The following is a 23,728-nucleotide window of genomic DNA, read 5'->3' as shown; positions in this document are numbered from 1 at the left end:
TGAATTGAGATGATGAATACAAAGGGCTGGCATACTTAATACTTTGATGTTCTCTTGACAAGTTGAGGAACAGACAGTGCTAGCCAAAGATCAGAGGAATGAACTAGGCAGCTGCAACAGTAAGCTGGGCTGGAGGAAGGGGTGTGAATAAAGGTGGCTGCAAAAAAAAAATGTGAGAACTGCTAGAAATGAATGACTGTTATAACAGGTTTAGCTGTGGAAAAAAAAGTTTCTGCCGACCACCAAAAAGTATTTAGCGCAATGAATATCTCACTATAAACATTTTCTGCTGCTTTTGCCTGAGATGTCTCTGATATAATTAATAAATCCATCCATCTATTTTCTAACCACTTCTTCCAATTCAGGGTTACAGGGGAGACAGAGGCTGTCACTGCCATCAACGGGCACAAGGCTGGGTACACCCTGGGTGGGATGCCAGTCCATCGTAGGGCACACATTGACTCAGACATAAACACACACACATTCACACTAGGGTCTGTTTTCTTTAGATTCCAATTGACCTACCAGTATGTCTTTGGAACTGTGGGGGGAAACAGGAGGACACACAGGAAATGTATGTGAACATGGTGAGAACATACAAACTCTACACAGACAGCACCTCAGGTCCAGAATTGAACCCAGGGCCCCAACGCTGGGAGGCAGCAATTATCCACCATGCCACCCATGGTTAAACAAAGTAATAAAAATTAATTTACACAATATTGGAGGATCACACATGATCTCCACCCTAGAATTTCGAGGATGTGTCCGCACAGTGAGCACCTAGGCAAAACTAACCACAATCAAATTAGGTTTTCATACCGTTCAATACAAGAACAAAAGTTCTCCTGACTCCCATGTCAATCTTCAATCTGTATTTGAATAAGTTACACAAGCTAGAAATCTAGAGAAGATATTAAACAAAAAAGTACACTTCAAAGCAGAAAAGGCTTATTCGGTAACTTTCAGTCACCAGGGAACAAATTAACTTAATTAAATTGATCAGTACTGAGAATAAATTGGGCTCTAACTGGTACTGCTTTCTTATATGGGATGAGATCAGTTTGGGCAAATGGGTGTGCTTAATGATGTTTATATTAAAAGTTTAGGAAGAATGACACCACCATGCTCAATCTGCCTTTCACACTTCGCATTGGGGTTCTAGTCTTCTCGTCCTGTGGCCAGAAGGTCAGGGAGCTCAGCAAGATAAGAATATTTCACACCCTAGGTTATCAAAGGGAATTAAAAATGCATGTGAGTGAATTTCAAAATTATTCACCACTCAGTGACAGGAGCCCAAGCATTTATATGGGATGAGTGATACTCTTATTTTTTATTATTGGCTTTTGCGTTGACAAAACATGAAACAAAATCACTAAGGAAAGGGAATATCCATTTAAAAAACTGTCGACGTGTTGCTTTCCCTTTTGTGTGAGCGTAGAAGAGAATCAGAGGTGGAGCTGCTGTCTGTGAAACCATGGCCATTTCTCTCAGCGTAAGGAAAGACGAGCTGCCCCAGCCACATTGCCTTCCAGTTGTTTTAATTTAGTGCCCAAAAAATACAAGCAGGGAAAACATTTCAAAAGTGACTTTTAAGCTTTTGCTTTCCGTTGCCTGATGCGAGTCTATTTTTTTTAACACATTGTCACAGCTTCCGACATCTAACAGGAGACTAACACCCGCACCTCCCCCCAGCAGTACAATGGTTAACACCACAGGTTTCATTCTGAGTGTGCAATTTACAGAGCAGGCAGTATGGCGGTGCAGCGACTCGCACAGCTGGGGCCCTGGGTTTGATTCCCAGGGAGCCACAGTCCAAAGGCCTTTGAGTAGGTTATTTGGCCACTGGGGAAACTGGCCCTGATGTGGGAGTGAGTGTGTCCTGTGACAGACTGCCGTTTGGATAGGCTTTAAATCCCCTGTGAGCCTGCACTGATTAAAGAAATAATTAATAACGCCTATGAATAATAACTATTGTTGTTATTATCATTTTAATAATGTTTGATGGTTGTTGGAAGTCTGAAGACATGGACTTCTTTCCACTGCTTTAATTTATGGAGTTCTTTTTCACATTTGAGCTGCAGTATGTCTTCATCTTTTAACAGGACATCTGTTCTGATCAAATAACAAATGTATTAAGGGTCATGGTGCTCTTTTCATTACCTGTATCAAAATGACATAATATTAAATCAAACAGCCTAAAAAATATGCATTACATTGTAACATTAAAAATGCTGGATTTATTCTCATTTTAAATTAAATTGTGTGCATGCACCGTGGGACATGTTTTTAAAAACAGATATGACCAGTGTTGAGTTCATTTACCTTTTATTTAAATGTGTATCCTGGATTACAATCACTCATAAAGGCCCTTTTATTTTTTCAGCAATTAGATCTTTCAGTATACTGTATTAGCCCACCTGATTCATTTGGTAGTTCAGTAACTAGAAAATCCAAAAGCTCAGCCTGCAGGTTCTTAACAAAGACAAATATCACTATAGCTGCCAACCCAGACTCAATTTTGGGGCCATGTTTAGGAGAACACTGTTTTATATTGTGTTCTTTCTTATGAGCAAAACCAAACTGTTACAGAGTAATTGGAGATTTATTAATGTTCTCCAAATCAAAATCCAGTGACAGCAGTGAAGGTGGGCGACAGGACAAAATGGCCACATCTTTCTGGAGTGGAACCTGATTTATTTCGCAGTCCAGTTTGTAAAGTCTTATGGTCAAGACAAGGCAGTGCGGTGGGAAAGGAGGGTTTCCCCGGCGCTTCAGGAAATGCAGTCTTTGTAGAAAATGTTGAAATTCCGGTCAAAATCAGTTTCGTTCTTTAGGAAGCTTTCGAGAGTCTTGAGTGGCACTTCGATGATGCTGTTGTCCACTTGATCGTTCTGCCCATAAGCAGCGTACGTCGGAAACATGTACCGTACGTCATAGGGGGAGTTTCTGTCGAACCTGGGGCAACAGTAGGCCGACCAAAGGTATTTGGGTACGGCCAAGCGGTCTTCGTGATCCCTTCGGATCATGCTGCCGGAAGTGGTTATTCCCGTGACGATGTACGATTTGCCCCGACAGAAGTTGTTGAGCCTTTTCCTGATTTTGTCCAGGTAGACAGACCAGGATTCCTCAAAGAAGGTCGTGATCTGAGGCACGATATTGGTCAGGGTGTAAGTGGCGGCCTTGTCATCGTTATCGGCCTGGTGCTCGTCGGGGTTCAGGGGGCCCCTTTCGTAGAGGACGGCGTCGGCGTAGTCCTGCAGGACGGCCTGGCTGTCCTCGATCAGCTGGTCGATCTCGCCCTGGGGCAGGGCCTGCATGTTCCCGCCTTCGTCGGGAGAGCCAAGCTGAAACGGCAGCGGAAAATATTAGGTTAGGCAGCTTTTCCCTTCTGACTACATGGTCCACTCGATTGTTCTGACATGTTTTACATGCAGACCAAACAGAAAACACTCCCCTGACCCTTGTCCATAGACATCTGAAAGCTTGACTTGGTGTTAAGCCGAGTCTGAAATATCTCAGATCATTGTATCATCCAGCCCAATAGCTTATAACGATTCAAGCTGGTGGTAAATTAAGAGACAAACAGTTTCTGCTAAACAGAAGGAGAAAAACAAAAGCAAATGGCAGGATAATAAGCATCTCATTCAGCCAAGTGAGGGAAAACGAGTCTTTTCACAAAGCAGAACTATGATTAAGGGGATGTGAGTCAGCTTTTAGTTTAGTTACAGTAACCAAGAGGTTGCAAAGAAAAGAGCATGTTCACTTGATAAAGATTAAGCAGTGTGTTAAAAGTAAATGAGATTAGATGCATGGGTTGTAATAACAATTAAGAATAGGAGGCCTATCTGGTAGCCTGTTTGGTAGCTAGAAGGCAGTTGGTCCAGGGAGCTCATCCAGCTGTTTCCTGAAAGAAGCCAGGTTATCCGCTACATGGCTGGGTTGAACCTTTCTATGAAGGTATTTTTAATTGTTGTAAGAGGTCTTTGCAAAGTATAATTTCTATATTTTAATAGTCTAACTGAATACTTTATTAATATTTTTGAATTTTGGGATTAACTGTCTATCAGACATGTACTGTAAAAACATTCATTCTCCTTTTCTTAATATGAAGTGTTAGGGAACGAAAACTATGATCTGATATTTAAATTTACAGAGTGAGAGTACTCCTCACTCTTTAGAAAAGAACAGGCAAAATATGAAGACAAGAGGATCTGGATGCAAAGCAAGAAAGTTCATTTACCTGCATATAATTCATTTCAGTGTGAAGTTATAATAGCATTGAAATAAGAGTTTGAGGATCCCTTGAGCCTACAGTATGTGGCAACTACAGCATTAAAAGCACAAAATAAGCTACTATAATACTAGAATAATATAAAATATATGGCAATATCATGTGAATTGTAAGATAGGATTCTAATACTATGTTAAGTATTAAAAGCACAAAATGAACCTCTACACTACTAGAATACTACGGCAGTAATATATGAATAATAATATAGAAATAATATAAACAGCACTAATACATGAGCCAAACTTTCGCTGTGGCAATTAGTTGTCAGTGTATTTGTGTAAAGAGAAATATTCCGACAATGTCCGTGTCTCATTAATAGTGCCACTTAAGTTTTTTTTTTCTAGTAGTGCAGTGCTCCATCGCAAACACTTTATGTTTTAATAGTTAAAATTTAACTTAATACTTTATCAACATTTTAGAATGTCTGTATTAACCGTCTATCAGACATGTAAAGACACTCATACTCTGTATCTTAATGTGAAGTAACAGCAGCATTTACTGCAGTCTGAAACCTTTTGATTCAACAAGATAGTGTACAGTATGTTCTCGCTACACCTTATCAAAAATCTTTGAGGTACTGTAGGTCAGATCTTTAAATCTCAGACTTATCAATATATCATATCTATATAATCAAAGAGAGATAATTTGTGTATTTTTATTTCGCAGTGATATTAGGAATACGTGAAAAATTCATACTTTTTTTAAGTTTACTTGCAGTTGTATTCTAAAATATCTGTCGCGTCTTGTACCCGCCCCTCCCCACACAACAGGCTTAAGAACCACTGCAGAAGAGAATACAATTTCCAGTAACAAAATAAAGACAGCACTTATGTGCCTTTTAGTAAATCCCTTAATCTTTAGTAAACTATACACACCCTAAAAGATTGATTTCGTATCGTCGCGCTTTTTCGGGACTTAAAATGAGGTCCTAATTTAGCGAACTGGTAAAGGGTTTTTAGGGATTTGCAATCTGGACATCCGAGGAGAACTGAAACGGAGTGTGAAATATATCAGGGCAATACCTGAGGCTCATACATCCAAGGGACGTCCACCCGCTTCTGCCCGTCGGATTTCTTGAAGGTGTAAGCAGAGTACACCGGGACGCGTCTCGCCGCGTCGTACAGCGTTGCGAACCGCGGCTTGTTGTTGTACCTCTGGCAGATCTTCTTCAGGTTCCCGTCCGCGATTCCCACCGGCGGTGTCCTCATGTACAAAAACTGCTTACAGTCTTTAAAGTTGTCCCCCACGCTGGCCCAGACCACCAGGGCCGAGTCAAACGCGAAAAAGAGGAAGACGGAGGTGGGGAAGACATTCATGTTGAAGCGGACGCGGCACAGCTGTGAACAGAGCCCGCCGCTGCAGAAACATTCAGAATAAAGAAGACATTGTAGTCAGGCTATTTTCTGTATGCAAAGTAGCCTCTCTGACATAAGGAAGCATTGCCTCGATATCTACCTCTATCCTGCAATAGTGGCTTCGTTAATAGCTGAGAGATTTAAATTCATATCATTTGCGGAAACCAAAGAGATAGTCTTTCATCGATTTCAAAGGAGCTGCTTTGATCAAACCTTTAAATCACATTTCATTGGAATATGATCTCTGTGGTTGAAAGATTGATTATTAACAGCATTTGATGATAAACATTGTGGAATATCTGTCTTTCACTTTCTTATCTCTAATCCAGGACACTGGAGTTGTTGAGCGTATATTAGTCATTTTTAAAAACTTGGGAAAAACTGATGAAAAAAACGGGTCATTTAGCCCACGGGTGCTCGATATTTGACGATACACAGGGTATTCCTATCAGTCTATCTAGGCTAGACTTGACCTGTCTCCACTACATGTCCTAATAATGTCCCCATAACAAAAAAAAAAACAGCCCATCTAGCTTTCACAGTCAGTAGTTAATTGATACAATATGTCTTGAAAGAAGCCAGGGCTTCAACAACAAGCTGCATATTGTTCCACACTCCCACCACCCTTTGTGTAAACATGTTTCTCCTACTCTTGGTTTTAATTGCACTTCCCGGCACTCGATGCATTATTAAACTATCTGTGAAAAAAAGTATTTTCTAATATTTCTGAAACTTAATCTTTATTAAAAACCAAAGTCTATAGCCTGCCACAGGGCGAAATGTTAGTTAGAACATTCACTCAGTATCACACAATGGAAGGTAAATGTCAGTTCTGCAGTACTTTACTGCCACCTTCAGAGTAATATTGTGCACAGTGCCTTGGAGAAGCTTGTGTTCTGTCCCAACAAATGTCTACCGTCAAATATGTTTCACACACTGAATGCTAGAGAAGGCATGAGAAGTTAATATAGGCATGTGAAGTCAATCACACATCAACATACGTTCGTATAAATGTATAACACAACAAAAGGATTTTGTAATCATTTGTCCCAGCTTGCTCATTTAGTTAGCAGTGTGTTAAGGAACCAGGCGGCACAGTGGTGCACAGCTGAGCATTGCTGCCTCACAGCACTGGGGCCCTGGCTTCATGTGCTGTCTCTGTAGAGTTTGCACGTTCTCCCTGTGCTCATGTGGGTTTCCTCCTCGTGTTTCATCCCACAGTCCATAGACATGCTGGTAAATTAATTGGTTTCTGGGACAATTTGCCCTTGTGCGAGTGTGTCGGTGCCAGTGTGCGCCCTGTGATGGACTGGCATCCCGCCCAGGGTGTGCCCTGCCTTGCACTTGTTCCTTGCCAGGATAAGCACCTCCATGACCCTGAATTGGACAAAGCGGTAAAGAAATGAATCTGTTAATGAACCACACAATTCTGCATGGTTAGAGTCAACTGCAATGACACAGTGAAAGAAGTCAAGTTTTTTGGACCTGCCCAATCAAAAAGAGAGCCCCAGAGCTGGGGGGTGCCAGAGAATAGACTCTCTGCTCTCTGCTTAGGACAGTATGTCTCAAAATGCCATTGTTTGTAGCACATGCAGAGGCTGCTGACCAGCGACACCCCCCCCCGATGTGCTCAACTGCCCAGCTTTGGTTCAAATATTCCACCAAAGACCTGCAACATCTTAGTTTGTGTTTGACGATATTGACTCTGGGCTTTTGTCACCAGCTGCTGAATTCGAGCATCCTCTAGCAGGGTTCGCCTGCATTCTGTCAGCCTCCTGCCAAGCATCAGAACTTGCGCCATGATAGTCATGGTCATCCGTGACTTTTTTTAAAGATCTATTGTGACACCACTAGAGGGTACTAGCTCACCACTGCCAGCACATATGAGTTTCTAACTAGACTTTACTGACAAATGATAAAGAAACAGCAAACATTAATAATTTCCACCCACCCCTATTTATCAATCCTCCCCTGTAACAATTATGGAAAAAAAAAACAATTTTGGGTGGGAGTAACACACCCTGAATACCAAGGTCACGTCTCATACGTGATGGTGGGTTCTTGCATTTAGAAAGCAATGTGTGAGAAGACATGAGACATTCTTCAGAAGCTGAGGTTTTTTAAGTGGTTTCTTCTGTGCAGTTTTTCATTTGAGGTCAAGCAACTACAAAGCGGCCACATCGCTGTCTGCTCTTCCGATAAAATACACTGGACACTGTGGTTTGTTCAGTGAAAAACAGCAACCTTCAACAAACAAAGGCCTGACCACAGAGAAGTAACTCAAAGCTTAACAGAGTCCAATCAATTACTGGACATATGTGGAAACATACCAGCATCACACTGATCTCCTATTACAGTACATACTTAATAGTGAAACTGCACATTTAGTAAGAAAAAATAAAATAGAACAGTCAGTAAATCATGTTAGTGTTAGAAACTGAAAAGTCACAGAAATGATGATTTCACCTTGGAAACGTGTTTTAATCAAATACTGTATGTGTTGCCTGTGTTAACATATAAATGTGAATACAAACATGACAGAGAAAGGTGGGTAGCTGCGTCAGCATGCGTAGGCTGCAAAGGAACAAGTAATAGGTTTATTCCATGCTGAAAAAAAGAAGAAAGAGAACACAACGTTTCGGCCGTGGAGACCTGAAGAAGGCTCCACAGCCGAAACGTTGTGTTCTCTTTCTTCTTTTTTTCAGCATAGAATAAACCTATTACTTGTTCCATGACAGAGAAATGCATGCTTCCTATAACAAGATAGGAAAAAGGGGTGGGAGCACAAACAAGACTCTTCGACGTTATTGTTAAGTGTGAACTTTATCTTGGTTTCACACCTGCAGCTTGTGTGCTGCCCAGATACTGAAACAGCAGGCACTGAGCTCAGCCAGTGGGCAGAGCTGTCGTTGTCTGACAGGGGACCACATTCAAGATATGTCTCTTTATGGCACGTTTGTGGCTGTGGCACAGAACTAAGACACAAACGCACGCAAGAAAAACTTTCCTATGATTCCAGAAATAATTTCACTTACATCGCTTGCTCCCATGGGAAAAAAAAAGAAGTAAAGAGACACAATTTTAACAATGTGAATGAAATGACAATGGATTACATAGGCAGTGGGGACCTTTTTTCTACCTACAGTATGTGGGGGTGGACGTGACTGCGTGTTAATGCATTTATAGTATTAAATATGATTACATTTTGTGAAGTGTTACATTTTTGAATAAGTCTCCTAGAATACCATGTGCAAAGTTTATTTTGTTGTGTTCTTTGCAAGGTAATCCACCAGTGTTAGAAGATAAAACTTTGAAAACGAAATGGTACAGCTTTTGGAGGTGGCTACAGAGGAAAACTGGCCTGGCATAATTGTGTAGGTGTCTGTTTGTGTTTGTGTGTGTCCTACAATGGACTGACTTCTAGTCCAGGGTGTAACTTTGTCTTGCTCCTGTTGCTTGTCAAAATAGACTCCAACTCCCCCGAGAGCCTGAATTTGAAGAAGTGCTTAGATAAGTGGAATTACATTTAGAAATAAACTCCACATTTGTAACTGCATGTAAGTTGGATGTCTCCTTACTGTCTAAAGACTCCTTGGTGCAGGGACATATCTGCATATTTAAATAAAAAAAGCCTATTGCTTTAAATGCTGCTGTCAAAATGAATTAAGTTCTCAAAAGAAGCAGTAGGATGCTATCAGAAAAGAAATGAGAGATTTCGTCAGAAGGCAGCCAACAGGGGAGACGGAGAAAATTCAAAGAAAACAGAAAGAAGAAAGCAATCTGTCAACATTAACAAAGGCATTTTGGAAAAACGTTTCAGGTGGGTAGCTGCAAAGGAACAAGCAATAGGTTTATTCCATGGTGAAAAGAGAACAGAGAAAACACAATGTTTCAGCTGTGAAGCCTTCTTCAGGTGTGAGAAAGACAGGGCAGACAGCAAAGATTAAATAGCACAGAAGAACAAAAGCGGGGAGAGGAGAGGAGGCATGAGGGGCAGAGAGGCCACTCAGGAAGTGCAAAGTGCAGAAGGGTGAAGAAAGGTGTGAAGTCAACACCTGCATGAGAATAGAGAGATTACATGAAAATAAGTCGGTCATTGAGAATAGGGGGGTGGTGTGAACCTAGTTTCAGGATGAGTTTCGTTTCTGTTGTTTTTCTGCTATGGGAGTTGAGAAACCCTTCTTTGAGAACAGAGACAGAGAGATCAGTGTGATCATGGCCGTCTGAGGTGAAATGAGAAACTATGGGCTTGGAGAAATCTTTAATCTTCACAGCCCTAACATGTTCTCTGAAGCAGTCTCCTAGTCTCCTTCTGGTTTCCCCAACATAGATAGCTGGGCATTTTCTGCAGGAGATACAGTAAATGAAGTTGCTGGAGGTACAGGATGTCGATGAGTGATCTGGAATTGACCTGAGGGGCCCTGAATGAGCGTGTTGTTAGATATGTTCTGTCCTGTTGCAGGGGAAGATGCCTGGTGGGGATGATTGCCGAGTGCGGTCAAGGGAGCTGTGAATCAGAAGTTTACGTAGATTGGGTGGTCAACGGTATGAGATGATTGGGTGGTCAGAAAAAAGGGTACCGATGGAGGGATTGCCCTGTAAAATGGAGTAGTTGTTAATAATGGTCGTGGGGATAAACATTTTGGAAAAATGGTTAATATTACTTGTTCACACAATACAAGTCTGACATTCGATAAAAGAAGAAAAACAATGCAATGAAAATCTCAAACTGATGGAGGTGTATCCTTTTCTCATTTTGTACATGGCTGAACATGTCAGATCGACTGAGGGGCCATGGCTGAGTCATTTCCCAGGTTAGCCACGAGAAGCTCTGCGCTTCTATTTTCCCTTTCGGTTCTCTGCACACTGGCTGGCTGCTCTGTGACACAGGTTTCCTCTTTGTCATGAATGTGACTTCCTTAGGGTTCATTTTCTGTCCTGTTCAATCGCTCTCTTGTCCAGAAATAGTCCTGTTCCCCGTCAACACAGTCCCTTCACGGATCTCACTCACCTGGCTGAAAACGATAAAATCTTTGCTTGTTACTTCCTTTTAAATTCTGTGTCTGAGAAGTAGAGATTTTCAGTGATGTTTGTTGGCCCGTGTGGGTAGACTTTACACCCACTGCCGTACCACTGAGAAGTATAATTGTCTGCATTTGGGTTAGAAAGGGCACAGCGACACAGAATCTACAGACTGTTGGGTTATGCCATGAACTATGGGTATTCTATTACCCAATACATAGTGACGAACAAGTCCTAAACAACTTTTAAATCATAAAACAAATGATATGTAGTTGAGGTTTACCACAGTCACACAGGAAGATGTGACTAATGCTGAGCTACTGCAGGGACCCTGATGTCTTAAACAGCGTCAGTACTTGTCAAACGGAAGAACTTCTCACTTCTCTGTCTGCTTCAGAGATTCTCGAACATCTCAGAGGAAAGAAGTCAGGTAAGAGAAGTTAGAGATTTCTGAAGGAAAAATGACGATTAAGTATAAATGTCCTCTTACGTGTATTCAGCGAGGCAGAGAATTGCAATCCAGGTCAGAATCAACACAAATTCCATTTATTAGTACAAAATAGGCATCATCATGCAGGGCATGTACTGTAATTAATACCTCTTGCATCTCTTTACTCTGAGTCTGGATTCAAGTCGTCTTGTCCAGCTTTTCCATTGAGTTTCAGGCAATTTTCACAGAACCTCTGTGAGTCCTGCAGGTGTTCATAGAGAGAGTGACTCTTTAGCTCTGTTGGGTGCCCCTCTCTGTGATGTGTACATCTGGTCTGAAAAATTCTCTTTTTCTGAAATACTGGACATGACATGACATATCCATGAATGTAAAGGTAGTATCAGGAGCAGCAAAAACGATATGTGCCGAAACAGAACTCTGCAAGTGTCAGAGATCATATGGCTGTCAAAGGAAAGCTGGAGAACGACCGGTATCTGAATTGGAAACATACGCAATAGTAAGCAGTGACTGGTTTTCTTAAACTGCAGAAAAAATGCAAGAAAGAAATTAAAACTGTCTCATAGAACTTAGAGAAGTGAGATTTGGTTACAAGTACTAAACAGAGAGTAAAGGATCTTTATAGGGTGAAACAACAGTCAAATGATTTGAATCCAAACGTATAACTTCCTCTGCTGAAGTATAAATCTGCCCTTACGGTGATGGAGATGGAGAAGGAGGAATGTGTGTTTCTTGATATTCTTTTTATTCTTCAGATTTTTTGGGGAATGGAGATTACTTTAAGATGATGTCACATTTTATGGGATTCTTCAATTATGTGTCTCTGAGGAAATTCTAAAATGGTGTAAGAATACCTTAATATTAATAAGGTATTTATTTTGTAATTCTGATCTTGATTGATACAAGTAATCATCCATTTAGGTGCAGAGCAAAGTTGAAAGCAGACTTTCTTTTGGTCTCCTGTCATTTTAAAGAGAATGTATGTTAGATACGGTAAAAAAAGTTTCAAGCTAAAAAAATAAGAATATGCATTCAGGGTCCTGGTCTGTATTTGAAGGTAAAGTTGACACTCTGTAATTAAGAATACATGAATGTTACTCACACAGCCTCTGTGTACATTTACAACTCTGATGCAGGTTTCTAATTATACTGTTACAAAATATAGCGGCATAGCGTTGCTGCTTTGTAGCACTGGGGCTCTGGTGTCAATTTCAGACCTGGAGTGCTGTCTGTGAGGAGTTTGTATATTCTCCCCGTGTTCAAGTGTTTTTCCCTCCAGGTGCTCTGGTTTTCTCCCGCAGTCCAAAGATACTGCAAATCAGCCCTGCTGTGAGGGTGTGTTTGTGCCTGTGTGTGCTCTGCAATGGGCTGGAATCCCATCCAGGTGTATCCTACCTCGTACCCATTGCTTGCCAGGGTAGCTCCCCAGCAATCCAGGATTGGAAGAAGTGACTAGAACATTGATAGATGTTACAGAGAACCACTGTGTTTGTGAACATGGATCATTTAGAAGAAAAAAATAATTTTGATGATTCACGCTGTCCCTTGAATCCTCATATGAATGTGTTAAATATTCAGAATATGGAAACATCGGGTATCGAAACAATTTTAAGATCGGCTATGTGTTTGCAAATTCAACTGAATGTTTGATACATGGAAAGGTGAACGAAAAAATTCACTCATTTTGGCTTTTTTATAAAGAAATCAATATCAAGTATTTCACATATAAAAAGCATTCCGAATAACATGTTTCCTTCCATTTTAAATTGAGCATTTCTCCATTTGCCTGGCTGATATTTAGGTGAGAGATATATAAACACATTTCTAAGTCCATGCAAGAAAATTGTTGCTATACTAGGACTTTATGGACACTTTATGGTTTTTAAGTCACAGGAAAATGTCCTCTGTATGTTGACAAAATCTATTCTGATTCTAATTCCAGGTCCAGTCATCTTAGCCGTGAAATGTTAATGACAGTATGGATCTCTAAAAGAGTGCTTTTATGAAATCTCTGATAAGCACCTTCAGGGAGTTTAGAATAAGAACACAATGATTCTCTGTTCAGACAAATGACAAATTCTTCAGTTCCTCCAGTCATCTCTACTGAGCCTCTCTCCATGACTTTCAACTTGACTTCCCAAATTCTCTTATTTCACCAGATTTTCCTTGTTCTACATCAGTGGTTCTCAAACTGTGGTACGCGTACCGGCAGTGGTACGTGGAGTGCCGCCAAGTGGTACGCCAAATGACCCTGGAACTGTGTTGTGTGCGCTGAAAAATCGGGACGGGTTTTCATATTTTGTATTTTAATACGTGTCGAATACGCAGCCTACGTACTACAATACAGTGCGCGCTAATAGTTCAGTGGACACGAGATACTCTGTAATTCTATACCACTCTATAGGATGCAAATGACCAATTGTATTTTAAAAAGCTACTGTATCTCCAGCAAATAGGGAGAAAGGAGAATGTGTGTGATTTTGGAACAAAGCTAACGTTGTAAACACAGGAATGCATAGAAATACGTGCTACGTGCAGGTAATATTGTGAGCACACGAAAGCGTGATACCAGAAAAATATTTAAGAACTGTTCTAATTTAAGAAAAATACAGCGAGCATCTCTGTTTTGCTCCCATGCGCATGAAATAAAAACTTTAAATAAATACAGAAATAAAAACGGAAACGCGGAAAAATGCAAGCTTGCGGATTGCTGAAGCAGGTAAGCTACACTATTTTTGAAGAACCTTATTTACCGTTGGCAAAAGAGCTGACACGTATTATGTGTAGAGAAAAAGCTGCTAAACAGCTCGACCTGCTGCCCTCCTCCCCCTGAAAGACACAGTCATTCATAGAATTATTGAAATGAAGGATTATATCAAAAGTACACTGATAGAGCGCATTAAGATGAGCAGATGTTTTTCACTGCAATTAGATGAGTCTGTAGTAGATTTGGCCAATTTGCTCGTTTACGTTAGATACGAGTTTGAGGGCATGTTCCATGAAGACTTTCTGTTCTGTAAACCGCTACCAACAGGAACTACAGGAGAGCACATATTTCAGCTTCTGAATGAATTTATCGAAGAGAATGGCTTCGACTGGATAAAATGCGTTGGAGTTTGTACAGATGGTGCTAGAGCAATGACAAGCCGACATAACGGTGTAGTTGCACGAATTAGATAGGCTGCTCCAGAAATTAATGTACGCATTACAACATCCACCGCAAGATCTTTGCCGTCAAGAAAATGCCTGACGATTTAATATCTGTTAGACTCTGTTGTGAATTGTATCAAGGCTCGAAAAATTAATTCACATCTGCTTTGCTCAACTAAACAGGCTCACCCCTCTCACTGAAATGGTGCTTTTTTATTAGTTGTTGTTAATGTTTTTTTTCTGTAAAACACTTTGAGAAGCCACCTTTAAAGGCGCTATATCAAATCAAGTTTATTATTATAATATTTATTATATGTATGTGTGAGTGTGTGCATGCGCGCTCATGTTGGTTATTGAGAATTTCTGGGGTTCCTATGAGAAGATGACTTGTAGGTGGTACTTGCATGCTTTGGTTGGATTAGGGGTGGTACTTGGTCCAAAAAGTTAGAGAACCACTGTTCTACATCATCTCTTGGTGTCAGGATTGGATTCTGTTCACATTGGTTTCCACCAATATAGCCCCTAAAAGTACTGTAACGCTTACAGCCGACAAGCAGTGTGTGTAAGAGCCGGCGTACCAGAGCGGGTGACGTCACCGCCCTTCCCTGTGATAGCAGGACCACAGCTACTGGGCTGTAGAGAGATCTCTCTTTAGCTCACGGGGCTAGGTCGCTGCAGAGAGACGCGGAAGTCCCGGGTTCGAGCCTCCAGTCGGGATGGGGCCGACCAGATGCGGCAAGGGCGCCCGCCTGAGCCCCCGTTGCGTTACAGTACTAGCCCAGAACCCCAGGCTTCTTGTACAACAATTCCAAACATCTCCAAAGGTTATTATGGGTAGCTAGTGTTAGTTTTTACGTTTTTACACAATCACACTCACCTGGAAGAAATTTTTAGATCAGGGGTGAGCAACCAATCAATCACGGAATGCTTGCCCGTTGAGCAAGAATGTTTGGCAAAGAATAAATGGGCTATTTGACTATTTACTTTTGTGTGTGTTTAACCCTTGTCGAATGGGTTGTAAAAGTCTCTTCCCTGAGTGCTGGCTGACTGAAAAAAAAAAAGACTACAGGAGCTCCGTAAATAGAGAGTGTTGTGTGTGCTACCCAAGAACGTTGAACGTTTTCTTGGTTATTGCCGCACGAACCCCACATTCGCTACAGTGCATAGTGGAGCGAAACAGACAGGCCGTGACAAATTCATCAACAGTTTGATTGCCTATTTGATAGTTGTAGTGTTTGAGTGAAAATGATGAAGCAAAGAGACCGAAAACTTACCGTTACCACAAGGAATAGGGGCATGATTGTTTTTTGTACTTTCGCATTCAAATCTGGAATGCTAGCGTCTACGCGTTAAAGAGAAATATAGAACATTTCAAAACTGCACACAAAGCGTATGATGTGGTAAAAGTGAGTTACGGAAATGAAAGTGGAAAAATTAAAATCTGAACTAGCAGCATTCGGTTTTCACGAGGCCTAATACAAGAAGGAAAGGGGCATCATCGTTCGGTGTGAGCCACATCCTGGCTCAACACAAAAAGTCATTCAGGGATCGAGAAGTAAGAAAAAAAGCGTTTGCTGAGGCTACTGACTTGCTGTTGGGAGATTTCAAAAACAAGCAGAAGCAAATATTTTTTTAACCCACCATCCCATTTATCAAAACTTTAGAAAAGCTACACTAGTAAATAGTCTTAAACTTGGAGTTTAATAATGCTATATGCTTGAATGATACCTACTGTACAATATAGAGATATATAGATACAATATATAGATATAGTCGTTGGTATTTTTATGACAACTCGATTCAGACTCAGTACAGACTGTTTTAGTCAAGCTTAGAGAAAAGAGAGCTAGGGGCGAGAGGGAATTGACCACATACTCCAAACCCCTCTTCGAGTAGGAGGATTTAATGGGTGGAGACCTGTTTGAAAGATGTCCTACTACAGTAATAACTCAACAACCAGGTGGAAAATCACCAGAGCAGGAGATTAATAAGAAATCATTAGCCATCTACCACTCACTCTCTGCCCACAACAACGAAAGCAACATCACAGGGGGAGTACGATCTATCTTTCAAAGGTCAGAACGAACAGGGCTGGTTTCTTATACTGACGGGAACATACAGAGAGTGGCAAAAGGACTCAGATCCTTCCTATGGTGACTCATGTTGCGAAAACAACCATTTAAATGTAATATTTTATTGGAAATATGAATGCTCAATCTGAATACAATAAATTCATCAGATACGTCACAGTAAATTTCAGCAAAAACTAGAGAAAAAAAACCCAAACGTAAGAAAGTAATGTCGCGACATCTGCAAATTTAACATTCGCTAATTTGCTTTTTTGTGGTTCGGTTTTGGGTGAAAAAAAGAGCAAAGTGGGATGAAACCAAGCTGAAGGTTGTTAAACGCAACTTTTAAATTACCGGAGCAGTAGACTAGGATGGTGAGACAAATCTTGCCAGTAAATGCGCCTCTCTCTGTGGTTTGGTTTCTGGGTGTTTGCCCAAGTCCCTGCCTCCGCATCTCAGCGAGGTCTTGTGTTCACAGTGTAACAGACACTCCAGGTTCTGTGTCGGCAGTGTGGGGAATCACAGCCTGGAGAGGAGCTTACAGGCTCACTGCCAGTTTTATTGTCCGTTTCATCACAGTGGAGTGTGATGATCATGAAGCAGAGAGAGAAAGTGTAGGAACCTGCTGGACACAGAGGAGGGATTCATGTTGTTTAATTTAACTGATTTCTATACTTTGTGGTTACTGTTGTTTCTTTTAGTTGATCGATGTTAGTTATATTACTTTAAAACCAATGAATTAGTACTTTAATTATCACACGAGGCAGAGTTACTTATGTTTTTCTATCGTGAGAGGAAAGGTCCAGAATTGAAATCGGGGCTCCAGCACTGTGAGACAGCAGTGCTAACCACTACCGCCTTTTTGCAGTTCTGTGGGTATCAAAATAGAAAGTTCGATCACAAAAAAACAGCTCCTAAGATTCCGTTTTCTTCAATATGATAAAATCTTTTCTTGTCCTTAATTTGTTTTGGTACAAATTCCATCTTATTGTCATGCATGATTCAGTTTAACCTGCCCACATTGTCTAAATATTTTGAAAGAGAAATGGAGAAGAAATTAAACACTTAAATGGATGTTCTCCTGCACAATGAGAGCAACATTGTACTAATAATTAAACGTGGTCAATTATCAAAAATTTTAGTGAGCGTTTACAGGCAGAAAAGTGGCATCTTTTCAGTCTTTGTGTTTTGAAATCCTTGTTGTCAGCTTTTCCAGCAAATCAAATAACGGAAAAGCCTAATCACGCTGAAAGGGAGGTTGGTGTTGAGAAGTGACAAGCAGAGGAAACTTACAGACAATATCTTCTTTCTGCAGCTCCAGGCCAGGTTTTCCTTCTGAGATGAAGGAGCTTGTTTGTGTCCTTGGGACTCTACATCTCCTGCTCTCCCCCACAGTCATTAAAGCCTGCACCACTGGCACTATCAATGAATGCAAAGAAGCTGATTATGTGCCCGGGTACAACTTCGCAGGGGAAGGGTTTGACATCGTCAAGATGGAGCGGAAGGGGGCCTACGTCATCAACGTCAACAGCTGGAGGAAGAAGGACAAGACCTGCACTCTTTGCCCCAACTCCTACTTGGAGAACAAGGCCCAGAAGCTTCCCTTGACCGTGGTGGACTGGCGCACTCTTCCTCACTGCAAGATGCAGGTGACCAGCAAGATGTACGACTCCAGCGAATCCTTTGTCAACAACAGCCTTTCTTCGGTGGAGAACAACTGGAAAGCCGGTTTGGATCTCTCGTTGGGCACTAAGCCGGGAGGTTCGCTCATGATTGGTGGCACCCACTCCAAAGCTGCAAAGTACACCATGGAGAAGTCCAAATCAGACAAGTACACCTTCCTCACCCACGAAGTGGAGTGTGTATTTTACAGGTAATAAGCGGCATCCGTCATTTTCGAGGTCAGCTCTCGCTTCATCTTAATATACAATTTTAAGGTTCAGAAATGGGCTCTGTATCTGTGTCTGTGTGTTGGCTATGCACGGGCGTCCCATCCAAGGCCTATCCTGCCTGTGCCCGTTGCCTGCTGGGATAGACTCCGGCTCCCCCCCAACCCTGAATTGGAAGAAGTACTTAGAAACCATATGGGTTAAATGGAGATGGTTCTTCCGGAGAATAACTACAAGAGTAAGCTCCTGTCTGTAATAAGCCATGCACATGTGATTTTCAGCGGTAATCACTAATGGCAGAAACGTGCCTTGTCATCAGACACTGAATCCATCACAAGGAAGGCTTGGTCCTGTTTATTTCTGTTAACGTAGATGAGTGTAGCAGGGAAGCCTCGGGTTTAAGTTGAGTCACTGTATTTAATACACAGAGGCAATGTCTGTGTTTCACAGTAGCATGTATTTAAAAAAAAACGAACGGAAACAATGAGCAAAGAAATCAATGTGCAAAACCGCTCTGATGAGTTGTCTTACTTACACATTCAAAGGAGGGTTTCCCATAAAAACACCCATAAAAACACAAAAAATATAGCCCAGGAATTAACATTAGTGTGCTAGTGTCTTATGACTCAGTTGAGATTAAAGTGTATGGTTTAGGTCACCACATTGTGAGGCAGATCTTGCCGTTCTGGAATCTGTCCAGATGAGTAATCAGATGTTGTCACGATTGTAGGCCCTCCTCCTTAAGGGTGCTCCGGCTCTTTTCGCTTTGGACTTAATTCTGTGCACCTGCCCCTTGTTCCAGCCTCCTTCCCGTTCCCCTTAAAAGCCAGACACTCAGTCAGTTCCGGGCTCTGCTTCTGATTTCCATATCGTGCGAGCCCGGGTCCTGATGAGTCTGGCTCCGTCATGTTTTTAAGTCCCTGTCTCTGTTCCTTTTCCTGTTCCCCCTGCCGGTTCCGACCCCGTTCCTGGTTTTAATCTCCTGGATAGATTTCCCTTCGGGATTAATAAAGTCTTATCTCTTATCTTATCTTTTCAGTTACAGAGTGGTAGATTACCCTAAGCTTTCCAAAGAATTTTTCGGTTCCCTGAAGCGACTCCCTAAAGTGTATGACCACAACACAAAGGAGCAGTACCGCAAGCTGATTGACACCTACGGCACCCATTTCATCAGGAAAGTGAAGCTGGGAGGGAAAGTCAGGACGACAACATCTGTTAAAAGCTGCGAGATGGCCTTGGATGGATTTTCCGAAACTGAGGTGAAGGACTGCCTAGATGTGGAGGCCTCGCTTACCGCCGGACAACGTGCCTCTGTGAAAACAGAATATCATCACTGCAAGAATGACCAGAAGACACGAGGAACTAAAGAGAGCTTCCACAGCACGTTTAGCGAGAGGCTATCAGAGGTAACAGGCGGGCAGGTAGAAGGGGTGGACATCCTCTTTTCTGGAGATTCAGACCCCAAAGCATTTCAAGACTGGGTGACGAGCCTGAAGACCAACCCAGACATTGTCTCCTACTCCTTGGAACCCATGCATAACCTGGTCAGCCTGAAACAAGTCTCAAAAAAGCCAAACCTGAAGAAAGCCATAGAGGAATACATCCTGGAGCAAGCCCTGTACAAGAACTGTTCCAGCAAGTGCGCCTCGGGCTCCACGCCCAGCACGAGGGATTCCTGCAACTGTGTGTGCGAGGCCAACAGCGAAGTCAACAGCAAGTGCTGCCCCATGGAGCGAGGCTTGGCCAAGCTCACGGTTAAAGTAGAGAAGGCTGCTGGACTGTGGGGGGATCATTTCAGCCAGACGGACGCCTACGTCAAGCTCTCTTATAAGAATCAAAACCTGCAGACCAGAGTGATTTATGACCAGAACAACCCTGTCTGGCAAGAGAGCCTTTATTTTGGGACTGTAAAGCTGACCCTGGATTCCACGGTAAACATTGAAGTGTGGGATGAAGATAAAATGTGGTACAAGTGGTGGAATGATATTCTCGGGAAGTGCTCTATAAAACTTCAAAGAGGCTCCCGCTCAGACATGTGCACCCTCAACCACGGCACTCTGTACTTCTCTTACACTGTTGAGTGTGCCCCGGGCTTAGGCGGCACAACTTGCACAGATTACATCCCGTCTCCCATGAGCCCCAGTCTGGCCAAGACATTTGCATCCAGGAATGCAGTGTCCATGTCTCAAGGCCTGCTGGACCAGCTACGCGCTGGACACTCCATGGCGAACTCATCATGCTACACCTGACGCAACTCAAGATTTCCCACACTGACCCCAGATGTTATACACCGGACCGCACTGCTGTGTTGGACCCAGGATTCAGTCCACTGTCTCTCAGGCATCTCCAAACACCTGGCCTACACTGCCTGTATTATCACATGAGTAAGAGGGCCTGTCTTGCTCTCTCAGTTACTAATTCCTCTCGTAAATACTCCGCTTTGCAAATGTATTCAGATCCTTGCTATGATGACTCATTTTGAGAAATCACAGAATTATGCATATTTTTGAAAAAAACTTAAAAAAACTGAAGACCTCTAAGGGTAATATAAGTTACAGTAAATAACAGAAACAAATGAAACGTCAATTGTATAAATATTCAGACCCGTGAACTCTATATTTGGTGGAATTGCTTTTGGCAGCTATTACAGCCGCAAGACCTTTTAGAGAAGGCTTACAGAGGGCAGTTTTCATGTCGTTCCACAGATTCTCCGTAGGATTCAAGGCTGGACTTTGACCAGGCCATTCATGGACATTCATTTTATTCTTAAGCCACTCCAGTGTAGCATTGGCCCTGTGCTTTGGGTCATTGTCCTGCTGAAAGTTGAATTTTTGTCCCAACTTAAGGTTTTAAGTTGATTTATATTAACATTTGACAGCAATTTGCTATGTTCTATGTTCCCACCAGTGTTGTCAGGATTCTCAGTCTCTGCTGGTGAGAAATAGCATTATATCATAGTGCTGTGATCACCATGCTTCATCGTAGAGATAGTGATGGAGTGACACATTCAGTGTGGGCATCTTGAAGTAATGGGAGTCAGGGTGGTGTGGTACAGTAGCTCTGTGGCTAAGGATCTGTGCCTGTGGCTGGAAGGTTGCTGGTTCATATCCTGTTGCTGGGAGATGAATCCTACTCCTTTGGGTCCCTGAGCAAGGCTCTTAACCCCAACTGCTCCAGAGGTGCTGTATAAATGGCTGACCCTGTGCTCTGACCCCAAACGTCTCTCCCTGTCTGTGTGTCTTGTGGAGAGCAAGTTGGAGTATGCAAATAGACAAATTCCTAATACAAGAAATTGTATATGGCCCATAAAGTGATCTTATATAATGCTTTTCATGCTCCATTTTTGTCATGTGTGACAACAAAACCTTTTGTCAAATGTTTTTAGTGCCACTTACAGTAAATGTGTTTCAAAGTCACCATTGGACCCATAGTTGCATCCCTTACCAGTTTCCTGCTTGTTTAGCAAGGGAACAGCCAGCTACAGCTAGGTACAACTTTAACTCTTGAGTTGTTTTGAATGCAGTTTGAATCCCGGCTTGACATTCACTACTTGACTGAAAGAGGTTCACTTGATCTTGGAATAAATACACTTGTTAACAACACAGACAATTAAATGGCCAGTCAATTAAATGGGTGGATCATTAAGGTGACTTTGCCAACCAAAATGTATTTTGGTCTGCCACAACAAATGGTTTGAATAATCACATAATCATGTCATCTCTATTTTTTAAAGAATATTTAATTATGTTTGTTCTTGCGTAGGATGTTTGCAGTAGGTTATGCATGTATAAATATCACTTGCTACTTCAGAAGGCCATGACTGCAAACTTCAAAGCAATGAAACGTGAAATCTGTCTAAGATTCTGAATACTTTTGCAAGGCGATGTACAGTATCTGACATTTCCATTTATTTATTGAAAGTTCCTTCAGATTCAGTATCGGCCACATAAATAAGGATGTGGTTCTTCTATCCCCAATCCTCTTTCTTTCTAGAAAAGTTTCAGAATACATTTTCCTCTATCTCTAAACATCTGATCAGCCCATCACAAGAGACGTGACTTATTCTGGGGAAGTCTAGGGATTCTCATCTTATTCTCTCATCGGACGTGCTACACTTCTAGCAGTGTCTGCAGGTTTTCACCCATTTTAGCTCTTAACAGCCTAAACCAGCTCATTGTTGGCTTGCCGGAACTATTTTAATGCCTTCTCCTAGCATTTAAGCGCTTTGAAGAGATCTACAAAACAAGACCGTAGTCCTCCAGGACCAGGATTGGATGTCACTGATCTAAAAGCACATTCAACCTTGCTGTGGTGACTCAGATCAATGAGATGGGTGACTATCAGTCACTGAGGTCTTCGTGGAGTGCTAGGAAGTGTAATGTTGCAATATTACTTTTTACTGATAGTTTGTAGATATTTAAGTTAAAAGTTATGCAGAAGCTAATATGAAGAAAAGCAACAACAAGTAAAAGTCACCATGTTTTGGGTAAAAATCAGAGTTTAAAATAAATCTTGAAATAGTCAGTTAATGCTTAATGACCAGGGTCTTCAGCTTATCTCAAGCATCAAGAATGAGATCAATTAAAATCTGTATTGATGACAAAAAGATGTAAACATAACTGTTGCATGAAAGAAAGCATACAGTATCTACTGTTCGTGATGACTGGTTCTGTGTACTGCATTATTCAAAAATAAATTGAGCACTTTCAAAGAAATATATTGTCAAATGTTCTCAAGTGAAGTGGGTTTATTCATCCCGTGTAAGAATCAGAGAAGACTTTCCAGCACGTCACCACAATGCCAGGGTGTTCTATGACAAACTAGAGGGGTATGGGCATACTTGAATAAAAATATCGAATATCCAAATACTTTTTGAGAAGAAAGTTGTGCCTTAGAGAGATTCTGGGATGAACGCGGGGGGGCTCACTAAGCTCAATCCAAGTGAACATCTCATATACAGTAACTGATTCTGTTAAGAGAAGCAGCTGCCGGCTCTGCGGTTATTATTGCAGGCCCACCCGGTTGTCAGGAAGGGGAGAGCCACACCACATTTCTTGTCTTAATGGGCCCTGATGAGTAATCTGCTAAGTAGAGTGGCACACCCTTGTTCAGTACCAGGGCCCTGGGTTCAATTCCACACCATGGGTAAGATTTGTGTGGTGGTATTTGCTATTTTAAGTTGTGTGTGTTCTCCCTGTGTTCACATGGGTTTCCTGCCACAGTCCAGGGACACAGATCCCAGATCACAGGTAGATGAATTGGCTGCTTCTGGGAAAGCTGGACCTGGTGTGAGTGCGTATCTGTGTGTCCGCCCTGCGTTGGACTGGCATCCCATTCCACATCCCATCCAGGGTGTACCCCTGCCTTGTGCCTGTTGTTTGTCAGGATAGTCTCCAGCTCCCCAGCAACCCTGAATTGTACAGAGCATTTAGAAAATGGATGGACAGATACTAATGTCTTTCTGAAACCTTCCTTTTTCTCCTTCTTTTTGACAGTCGTGA

The 23,728-nt window shown here is 41.9% G+C and overlaps 2 protein-coding genes across 2 annotated transcripts; one reads left to right on the top strand and one right to left on the bottom strand.

Annotated features, from left to right (window-relative positions):
- Positions 1 to 2,311: 2,311 nt before the first annotated feature.
- On the bottom strand, positions 2,312 to 5,679 carry LOC102692669 (endonuclease domain-containing 1 protein-like). The gene is made up of 2 exons (XM_006627336.3): positions 5,317 to 5,679; positions 2,312 to 3,347 (listed from the first exon to the last, which is right to left on the bottom strand). The coding sequence occupies exons 1-2, from the start codon at positions 5,608 to 5,610 to the stop codon at positions 2,775 to 2,777; spliced, it is 867 nt and encodes a 288-aa protein (XP_006627399.1). The 5' UTR covers positions 5,611 to 5,679; the 3' UTR covers positions 2,312 to 2,774.
- Positions 5,680 to 11,031: 5,352 nt separating this feature from the next.
- Positions 11,032 to 22,942, top strand: LOC102692872 (perforin-1-like). Its single transcript, XM_069186828.1, has 3 exons — positions 11,032 to 11,101; positions 17,654 to 18,211; positions 19,267 to 22,942. Exons 2-3 carry the CDS (start codon positions 17,679 to 17,681, stop codon positions 20,474 to 20,476), a joined length of 1,743 nt encoding a protein of 580 aa, XP_069042929.1. The 5' UTR covers positions 11,032 to 11,101; positions 17,654 to 17,678; the 3' UTR covers positions 20,477 to 22,942.
- The last annotated feature ends 786 nt before the right edge of the window (positions 22,943 to 23,728 follow it).

The sequence above is a fragment of the Lepisosteus oculatus genome, chromosome 3 (genome assembly GCF_040954835.1).
Source record: "Lepisosteus oculatus isolate fLepOcu1 chromosome 3, fLepOcu1.hap2, whole genome shotgun sequence".
Lineage (NCBI taxonomy): Eukaryota > Metazoa > Chordata > Actinopteri > Semionotiformes > Lepisosteidae > Lepisosteus > Lepisosteus oculatus.
The sequence above is the reverse complement of the archived record's forward strand: the minus strand, read 5'-3'. Positions and strand labels throughout refer to the sequence as shown.